The 11059-nt window shown below is 28.6% G+C and overlaps 1 protein-coding gene across 1 annotated transcript; it reads right to left on the bottom strand.

Moving 5' to 3' along the window:
• Positions 1-3862: 3862 nt before the first annotated feature.
• Positions 3863-9728, bottom strand: LOC114163311 (protein DEK-like). The gene is made up of 11 exons (XM_028047539.1): positions 8975-9728; positions 8835-8868; positions 7925-8004; positions 7776-7835; positions 7351-7461; positions 7185-7265; positions 6667-6741; positions 5220-5697; positions 4845-4942; positions 4453-4483; positions 3863-4365 (listed from the first exon to the last, which is right to left on the bottom strand). The coding sequence occupies exons 1-11, from the start codon at positions 9440-9442 to the stop codon at positions 4211-4213; spliced, it is 1671 nt and encodes a 556-aa protein (XP_027903340.1). The 5' UTR covers positions 9443-9728; the 3' UTR covers positions 3863-4210.
• Between the last annotated feature and the right edge of the window lie 1331 nt (positions 9729-11059).

The raw sequence follows: 11059 nt of genomic DNA, 5'->3' as shown, positions 1-11059 counted from the left end.
TGTGTGACATATCCTTTATTTAGCTTTATTAAATAATTGGGGTGTTACAACACCCAATTTCGTTCGTGACTAAATATTTAATAAAGAAAAATGACTTTTTAACAATAATAATCTTTCTTTTAATTTAGTTTTTTTTATTAATTCCTATACTACTAATTTATATATATATATATATATATATATATATATATATATATATATGATATAAACTAACTAAAAGATTTTTAAAATAAAAAAATAAACTAAATAGAAAAGAAATAAGAAAAATAACTTTTATAATGAAAATAAGTTTTTAAAAGATAAAAAAAACATAAAATTAATTTTATGATTAAGAATAAAAGTAAAACATAAAAATAATTGGATGATTAAGAATAAAAACAAGAAAATGAGTTTAAATTGAAAATAGAAAAAATAGTTTTTAAATAATAAAAATAGTTTTATAAAATAAATTTTATTTTATGAAAAGAATGACACAAAACAACCAAATTTGACCGTAATAAAATCTATAAAAATTTAATATATATATATATATATATATATATATATATATTTATTTATTTAATACATGTACGATACATTTCCATAAGATTTTTGTACCAAATCTTAACCTAGGATAAAAAAAATATGAGAAACAAAATTAAAGAGGATAGACTTAGGTCGACATAGATAACCTCAGTCTAAAAGCTTTAGAAAAAGAAAAAAAAATATAGAAGACAGTTCTTTTAACTGGGTTATTGCTATGTTCAGATTCAGACTTCAAAGAAAGTTAAAACCATAAATAAAATGATTACTCTCACCAGATAAAAATATTCCAGAATTGAAAAGAAAAATATTATTTTAACATTGTATATTGTATATTGTATATATTACTAAATATCTTTGCGAGTAGATACATACATCATCATTACCTTGCCAAATAAATCAGCCACGGAAGAAGCAGGTGGTGGAATCCTTTCATCTAAGGCAAAATGAAATTCTTGAGGTTCAGTAAGATGCTTCTTGGAATTGCAAATATTTCAAATATCCCCTTTACTTTGAAAGATCTGAAAAATAAATTAGTTAATTGATGAAATAAATTATTAAAAATGTTGATGCAGTTAAATATTAAATTTATAAAAATACGTTGATATCCTATGATGCACGGATACGATACGTGTATCGGATACACACATATGTTAATATGCTTATTTTGAAAATAATAGGATACAATAATGATAGATACGTGATATATAAATATTGAGAAATTTACAATAATTCTTAAAAGCATAATAAATATATGATTGTTATTATGTGAATCCAAATTAAAACTATATGTATTAAAGTTGTCAACATAAAAAAATATAAATTATTGTCATCATAAAAGTACTAGTACAAGAAAACTCTTAAATAATGACAAATTTTAGTAACAAAAAATATATTAGAGACCAATTTCCTAATTAGAAATCAATTTCGAAACCAATTATTTTGGTAGCCAAAACCTTAGTAGCTAATGTTAATGACCAATTTAGAAACCTATTATTTTGATAGTCAAAACCTTGGTAGCTAACGTTAGTAACCAATTTAGAAACCAATTCATAATAGAAACTACTTTAATTATCAATTTAGAGACCAATTATAATTTTTTAGAATTATTTTAGTTGTCAATAATTTTTAGTTTTTAAATTGGTACCTAAATTGGTCACTATATGACTAATTATTTTTTGTCACTAAAATTGGTCATTTTTTTAATATTTTCTTGTAGTGTACCATGACTTTATAAATTAGATACTTCATAGATAAATATCGATAAAATATCTTAAACGGATACGCGTCAGACACAAATACGTGACTTAAGTATCGAATCGAAGTATTGATGCATCATGGCTTCTATCAATCAAATTGCTTGATAATGACATACATGATATCTGTTCATAAATTTATAAATTTATGGACAATTATCTTTGTCAACTTAAGCTGTTACAATAATCATATAATAATTATTATAACGTGTTAGGATTAGAATGAATAAAAAAAATTATTTTTTAATTAGTTTATAGAAGACATAGTAATACAAAATAGTTACTTTCTACAAATTATAAATATTGAATTAAAAGAAAATATAACTGAAAAGTAAAAGAAAAAAATTAATGAAAATTTTACAAACAATTTAATGGATGTAATAGTTTTTAAAAGTTTATAAAATAATTAAAATAATCTTATTATTATAAATTATTTTAATTATTTATTTAAATATTTACTTTTAATAATAATAAAAATATTATTATTATTTATTACAACTATTTTTAATAATAATGGAGTAAATATTAATAAAAATATTAAAAGTAATTGTAATAAATTTTAATATTTTTCTTTTACGTGTTATTTGTATTTTAAGCAAAATTGCTCATGTCAATGTATTTTAATTATGTATTTAAATGTCACATAATATATATTATTTCAAATTCTTCGTGATCTAAAAAGTAGTATATGAATTAAATGTTAATAAAAATATTAAAATAATTATAAATAATAATAATAATATCATTATTATTAACAGTAAAAGTATATGTAAACAATTAACTAAAATAATTTAGTAAAAGTATATGTAAACAATTAACTAAAATAATTTATATTAGTAAGATTACTTTAATTATTTTATAAATATATTATTTTACAAACTTTTAAAAACTATTACATTGAATAAATCATTGTAAATTTTTCATTTTTTTTTATTTTTCGGTGTTTTTAACATCAATATTTAATAATTCGTAGAAATTATGAATGATCATTGATAGTTTTTCTCTTACATTTTATTTGTATTTTGTGCAAAATTGTTCATACGAATGCATTTTAATCATGTAAATAAATGTAATATATTATTTAAAATTCATTGTGATAAAAAATAATAATTTATGTTTAAATATTAATAAAAATATTAACAATAAAATTACATTTAAATAATTAAATCTATTGTAAATCTATTGCCCCTATTAAATCCTTTGTAAATTTTTCATTCATTTTTTTTTCTTCAGTCTTTTTTTTTAATTTTAAAAACTAATTAATTTGTATTATTATGACTTCTACAAACTAATTAAAATATAATATTCTTTTCATTCATTCTAATCTTAACACGTTATACTTGTTGACAAAAATAATTACATAGTCATTAGAGAAAGGCACATATCACTATTTCATTCCAAATGCTAATAGAAGATATCAACATATTTTTATGAATTTAATATTTAACAGGAAGAATGACCGTTGATAGATTTTCTTTTACATTTTATTTGTATTCTGTGCAACATTGGTCATGCATATGCATTTTAATTATTAATTTAAATGTTACATATAGATATAATATATATATATATATATATACACTTTTGAAATTCTTACTGACTTAAATTTTTATTTTTAAAATTGTAACCCAAAAATGTTATTTTTGAATCAAGCTATTCTTCAATTGATAGAAAAAGGTATCTACATATTTTTATAAATGTAATATTTAACAATCAGGATGAATGATCATTTTTCACCTATTGAAATAATTTAACAATCAGGTTCTTTTACCTATACTAATTAACAACTTCATTCAATTGTCGGCTCAGGCTACACCCACTCAATCAGGTGCTTTATAAATCCAAAAGAAAATTAATCAGCCTTGCCCAACTATCCACCCAGACATTTGTCAGTAATTGCATAGATCAAATTTATAAAAGAACAGGTAGAACCCGACGAATTAAGGACATCAACTCACTTCTCCTAAGTACATCAACTCACTTTTCCTGTTTGCCCCACTTACAATTAATTGTTAATTCCAACCAGATTGCAAATAGTGACAATACATGGAATAAATAGCTTAAATATAAACAAGAAAATCATCTCAATTTCAAAGATCTACTATCTATTTTTCTGGTTTTAACAAATAAAAGAAAGAACAATGTTCTAAATTAGGAGGTAATTATGTTTACAGGCAGGCAAAAAACAAACTATTCAATATGAGAAATAGGGTAACATCAGTAATACAGAGGAGCGGGTTAAATCTATGGTACAAAATACAAACCTAATTTAGAGCATCTATAATGGAAAAGGTCACAACTCAAACCAAATATCTACCTTAACTTAACCGCAGTGACAGCTGACCGGAGAATTATGAAGATAAAATCTAGCTATTAGATGCCCACATGCCTCTAATTTCTGCACAGGTCAAATATTATTTGCCCAACTAAACTCACGCATCATCCTCACCGTCATCATCTTTATCTGCATCATCATCATTCTCAGCTTCTTCTTCATCTTCCTCATCAGACATGTTATTAATTACGTCTGTAATTATATCCTTCACCTCTGCTTTTCTATGCATTAAATCCATACCAAAGTGGGTACCTATAAACATTTCGTCACAAACTAGCTTAGTTTAACATATCATTCCCTTAATATTAAGGAGGACTTCTGTCAAGAAAAAGGACGTACCAAGTTGCCTGAGTATATCGGACAAAGTTGCCTGCATCAAGTATAAAATCGTATAAATAAGAACAAGTATATCATTACAAGGTGGGTTTGGTTGTGTTTGTTTTATAATAAGTTGTTTCAAAAACCATTTTATAAAATAACTTTCAAAAATTAATTTTCTAAAAACAAAAGTGAGAAGTGAAAGTGCTACAAAAAACTTGATAGAAAAATGAAACTAGTGCAGTTTTCTGACTAAGTAAAAATAAATATTAGCTCCGTAAACAATTTTCAAAAACTACTCTTATCAAGGAGCTTTTAATTTTATGCTTTAAAAAAAAGGTTTTGAATATAGGAAACAGACCCTGAAATTCCCAAAATTTGAACTATACATGAATTTCAGAAGTATTACTTACAGTATTGAAATCTACTTCCTTCAAAATATCAACAACTACAGCATGCATGTCCTGCTTGGTAGGTTCAGTCTTGGCCTTCTTATTACTTTTACTTTTCCCTACCGTTGACATTAGAAATCAATGGAAGAACAGGATTAAAAATAAGAGGAAACAATACTTAATATTACAATCTAAACTTAAAAAATTTTGTATAACTTGTTTAAATGTAATAACATAATATAATAGGGAAAATTTCTCAGACAGTTTGACAGGATCACTAAAGCAAATCAATCGTAAAAAATTAACTTCTGAGGAACCAGTATACTAATATCATACGGCTCGAAAGTAGTACAGAGGATATTAACTATATGCAAAGAGAGAACATAGTCAATTCACCTTGATCCTTAACCAAAGCCTTTGAAGATTTGTCAGTTTGTTTTTTGCTTGCAGCCTTCCCCTTAGCATCCTGCTTTTCACTTACAGTTTTCGGTTTCTTAGATGCAGGTTGCTTTGGCTTGGAAATGGAGGCAGAAGCACTGTCATGCTCAGCAACAGTTTTCTTTGATGTTTTTTTTAGAGTCTTTTCAATGCTCTTGGCATCTTTCACAGAGGTCTTCTTGACAGATGAGGTTTTATCTACAGTTTTGCCAACTGAACTCTCTTTAACAGCTTTATTGGAAGCACGCTTGCGAGACTTTGGTTTCTCTTCCTCTTCCTCTGATTTACTTTCCTCTTCACTTTCATTGTTTGGTGCAGGAACTTCTTCATCTTCCTGAGAATCATCTTTTGCATCTGAAATTTCAGCTTTATCATCTTCATCCTCATCAGAAGACTCCTTTTGCTTTTTCCCAGACTGGGAAGTTTGTTTTTGCTTCTAAAGTAAGATAAAATATACAAATGTGATTAAAATCAACAACATATGAAGCATATCATTTGCTTCACTCATGAAGTACCAAGCAAATTTGCCACCCAAATCATCCACCGGAAATAAAAGATAAAATTTAAAACAAAATATACGAAGCCAACACTAACTAATAATCCACACTATAGTATATTCAAGGATAGAATATAAATATCCAGATGAAAATATTAAAAACGGCATCTTTGCATTCACAGTTGACAGAATACAGAAAATGAATAGGTATCAAAATTGGCATCAAAGCCAGAAGATCAATTCAGCAACAAACACAAAGCAGCTTGAACTGAAGAACATTTATTATTAAAAATCTATAACAGGAAAAATCAGCATTTGATAACAGCTTCACCTTTCAGTTTTGAACTAGATAAGAAAAACTCCACCTCCACAACAAGTGTGTATATTGCGGTTACTGAACCACAAGCATAATGACAAAGCAACCCATGAAGTTCGTAATTTCAAATTAACTCAAAAATCAAAAACTTCTGTACTTCAGATAGGGAAAAACGTCATTATAGGTTATATAATAAAGTCAACAATTACATTTAATGTTAATGAAATTCTGGTCGTTACCCCTTCACAATAAAAACTTACAAATGTCAACCAAAATGGTGAAACCCCAGTAATAGGCAAAGTATGGATCAATGGCCTAACAGGTATAATATTTTCAATCTTCAATGGTCTAACAGGTACAATATTTTCAATCTTTAATGGCCTCAACAAAATAGTAAAAGAATATCTATTTGACATCTACCACAGGAGACAAAAGTGATAATGTTAAATTAAAAATCAAACTCTAGAACTATTGTTTTAATAACTACCAACTATAATTAAGAAGATATTAAATCATCCACAAAATGCCACTTGAAAAAAATTGAGTTATATAGCAAGCTAGAATGCTTTCAGTATATAGTAATAACAAAATACCTTAGCAGGTATCTCTGTAGATGCTTCCCCTGGAGATTTGCTAGGGGCTGACTTTCTGGATCTCTTTTTACCTTTCTGTTAACGTAGAAGCAAATTTAAAAAAGTGAGTCATATAATAACATGGAATTATAGAACAAAAAAAACAACATATTACACCAGGTTAGGATTCATTGCACCTATAAAACAAGGCAGCCATGGATACTTACTTCATTGGAAGTAATTATTTTCATTGATCCATCTCTTGAATTAAAATTTGTCACAACCAAAAATGTTAAAAAATATAAGGATTGGACTCCAATAAGCATTTAATCACAGTGCTGTTTACAGGTGTTACTAATAATTATATGTTGTTAATTTTAGGAAACTTAATTAGAAAACAATTTCAAACTAAAATGAACAACCTGCGTAAGAGATGCTTTCAGTTTCAATATAGTTCAGCTGCTGAAATCATAGTACAACAATGCAAAACATAATTTGCATAAGGGTCAATTGACTAAAACAATGTATAAAGAACAAACCTGCTCTATATCAGCAAGTAGAATGTCAGTCGTAGCATGTGGGGACTCCAAAAATTCCAACAACTTTGCAGACAGCTCCTCCTGAAAGTATTCTTATTTAATAATTTAATTTTAAAAAGTACCAAGATTCTCTTCTAAAATGGAAATACACTATAACAATACTTACCTTTTTTGCATTGGCCTTGTTTATCTGAATATTAAGAACATCACAGAAGTACAACAACTTTTCTTTGACAAATTTGTCAATCCTCTCCTTTATTTTGGCCCTCTGTTTGTCCTGCCAAGAATTATAAAGCTGTGATCTTTAAACTATGGGGTTCATTACAGCCTCAGACACTCTCATGCTTTGTGAAAATATAACATTAACAGAAATGCCACCAACAAACTCTTGCGAACACTATTGTGAAGAAAATGTTATACATAAGCCTTTAAATAATACAAGTTCCCCTCACTATTTAACAAGTCTAATATAAATTTTACCAAAAAGTCAAAAAGTTAATTAGAAAGAGTGTTTGGAAGTTTGGTATTAACACTCCTCTTCATCGTGATAGAACGGAGGACAGAGATACTACAATAACTAACCAACAATACCTCATTTTCAGTCCATACGTAACCAGAAAACTGGCCTATGTTTCTCTTTAAATTGTGTGCCTACAAAAACATTAAGCAATAGCACTAATATTAAAGGGTTTGCACATCCTTAAGTGATAAAAACAACACAAACATATAAGGTACATCACCTTAGTTTTCTTCCCAAACAGTAAAGTATGAAGCATGTGCAGATTGTCATCAGGTTTTCTCTTTGACAACTTAAACGCCACTGAAACAGTTCATAAATAACTGAATTGGGTAACACTGATGTAGAAAAGGGACAATGACAGGCAAACAATCAAATTTCGAACTCTGCACACAATGATAATATTCTAAGCAATCCGATACCAGACCAATATTGCAAGACAAATAATAAAGAAAAAGCATGACATTGGGTTTCAACCACCAAGAAAATGTCAATCCAATGGAGTGAATTTACTAGTAACAGCAAGAATTCTGACACATCCTTCAAACAGTTAAAATTTGCAAGTACATGTTAGAGAACAACTAAATTCACTTCATAGAAAGTGAAGGAACCACAAATCCAATAACAAAACTTTGAAGACCTCATTGGGGAAATTATTCAGTTGGATGCTATTAAAACAGACATCAGTAAATGTAAAACAAGTGTCAAAAATACAACTCACATGAAATCATTACCTTCATATTTTCAAGTCAGACCTACCTAAAATCAACAAAAAGCAGCATTTCCCTGCCTCTAAGAAACACCACAGTGAGGGAGAAAGAATCTAAAAATACACTATGGCTAATCATAAATAACATGGTTGTAGAACACAACAGAGCATAAAAGACACAGTGGAAAGGGAAAGAACAGCAATGCAAACACCATAAACAGTAATAATCTATGACATCTCTTTAAAACGCAAATGCTGAAGCACCAGACCTTTTTCCCAAGAAACCGCATTACATTCACAATTACTTGATCCATAAGTCATCAGGAAGAAAAATTCAGCACAATCGGTTTAAACCGTTCAAGATGGCATGCCACAACAACAAGGAGCAAACAACAAAGCAGTAAGGAAGAAGAAAAAGACGCACCGTTCGGGATATCCTTGAGCTGCGTGCCACGTCCCTGAAACCCAAAGAGATCAAAACACGAACAGTTCACTCCAGTCCTCACGAGCCCAAAAAAACGAATAAATTATATGAACAATTAAATAAACAAAATGAAGCTATACCTTCTCAATTGTGAAACCCTTACTAGCAGAGGACCTTCCAGACTTCGCAGGCGAAGGCACAGAGAAGCGCTCCACCGTTTTTCTCTCCCTCATGGGTCTCTCACTCGTCGGCGTAACGGGATCCTTCTTCTCCGACGGAGCATCTTTCTTACTCTTCTTCGACTTATTTGGAGTCTCTTTGCTACGTCCCTTAGCCTTGACCGTCTCTTCTTTCTCTTCGGCTTCGTCATCCTCTTCTTCTTCTTCATCTTCTTCATCCTCGTCGATCTCCTCTTTCTTCTCAGGAGCCTCTTCCTCTTCTACTCCCGGATAGTCAGTTCTGTCCTTGTCCTCGACATTCGCATCCTCGGATTTGGCAGCGTCCTCGGAAGCATCTTTGTCGGGAATTGTAGGGTTGGGTTGGGGTTTGGCGAGGTCATCATCGTCATGGAGGGGAGGCTGGTTGTCTTCTAGGGTTTCGGTGGCCATGTTGGGAGAAGGGGGACCAGAAGGAGAAGAGAATTGGGAACCCTAGGTGGAAGAGAAACCCTAAAATTGGAGCGGAATAGAATCCTTTTGATTGGGATTGGAATTAGAAAAGAGAGATAAGGGGGGAATCACGAAATGAAATTGTAGTGTTGGATTGTGAGGGCGCGCTGGAGGGTGAAAGTATGTGCCTGGGGTGGTTTTCAAAATTTTATGCCAAATTTGTGAGCGGGTCTCACCACTCTCTCCCTCTCACTCACACTCACTCTTCCCCGTTCTCTTCTTTTCTCCCGGGCAAAACCACTTATTCATGTTATATTATATTATTATTATTAATCTAAATGAAAATAAATAAATCAATATTTAACAAAAAAAAGTTTATAATTTTTATAGTACTGGAATAATTATGTTTATTATTATTAGTGAATTATTGTTGAATCTGTGGGCTATTGTACTATAGCCTAATGTAATGATGATTCTTTGTTTGGAACTCTTTCCATTTAAGGAGGTACTTGAATGGCCTGGCTGGCAGTCATGTCATGAGTAACATAATGCGGGCCTTTAGACATGAATGGGTCCATGAATTATGGGTATGCAATTTAATGACACAATCCTTTGGACCAACATATTGGACCCAAAGAGAGCTTGGACCAATTGATCAGAAAGAAGAAAAAAAACATATATATATATATATATATATATATATATATATATATATTTTTTATTTTTTTTTGAGTACCCGCTAGAGTCTGTTCATTCCATTTAATCGTTTTCTTAAAAAAAATATTAGTTTTTTACCACATATAGGCTACATTATCATCTATAACTTATAACTATTAATAAAGGATTTATAATATTTTTTATTTTAAATGTGTATATATTTCCATTTTACTTTTATAAGCACAATCTATTTCATTAATTTTATTATCTACAGAAAAATTAACTACAATAAATAATAATTGTTTTCAACTATTCTATAATTATAACATCATAAAAATTAATAAGAAATAGTTATTTTCATACGTAATTTTTTATTTTAATTATTTTATAATTTCAGTATAAATTTTAAGAATAATATTTGTTTTAATAGTTACTATAATATCTAAGCTTTTAATTATATTTTTATTTTTCATTATCATAAAATATGATACGCATGTGATTTCACTTGGTATGATTTTTCTTATAATTATTTTAGGTGTCATATTTAATTTGATAATTTTCCTCTCAATCCAACAATAACGGTATAAAATATTCATATAATTTTGTGACTTTTATATTATAAAGTAAAATTAATTTAATTTACTATAATAAAAAATCATATACACTGGTACATATTGTATACGGTTTACACTAGTGGAAAATAAAAGAAAAATGCAATAGATTATTTGTGCAACAAAATCTATTACATATTAAGAAAGAAGGTATTACCAAAATTACTACATTATTCATTTTCTTTTATTAACATGTGCCATACAAATTAGTTTTTGTTTTTTTGTCATTTTAAAACTTTAATACAAAAGGATCCGGTTCAATCTATTACATTTATTACATTACATATTAAGAAAAAAATATACTACCAAAATTACTACATTACCCATTTTCTTTTATTAACATGTGTCA

This window comes from Vigna unguiculata, chromosome 9 (assembly GCF_004118075.2).
Source record: "Vigna unguiculata cultivar IT97K-499-35 chromosome 9, ASM411807v1, whole genome shotgun sequence".
Lineage (NCBI taxonomy): Eukaryota > Viridiplantae > Streptophyta > Magnoliopsida > Fabales > Fabaceae > Vigna > Vigna unguiculata.
Note: the sequence above shows the minus strand (reverse complement) of the source record. Positions and strands in the feature narration are given on the sequence as shown.

Excerpts from the sequence above, each read along its gene's own strand:
- LOC114163311 (XM_028047539.1), bottom strand. The coding sequence starts at position 9,442 with ATGGCCACCGAAACCCTAGAAGACAACCAGCCTCCCCTCCATGACGAT. Across the intron at positions 8,005-8,834 it reads GCTCAAGGATATCCCGAACG|TGGCGTTTAAGTTGTCAAAG; the intron begins GTGCGTCTTTTT and ends GAACTGTTTCAG. Across the intron at positions 7,836-7,924 it reads TGTTTGGGAAGAAAACTAAG|GCACACAATTTAAAGAGAAA; the intron begins GTGATGTACCTT and ends ATGTTTTTGTAG.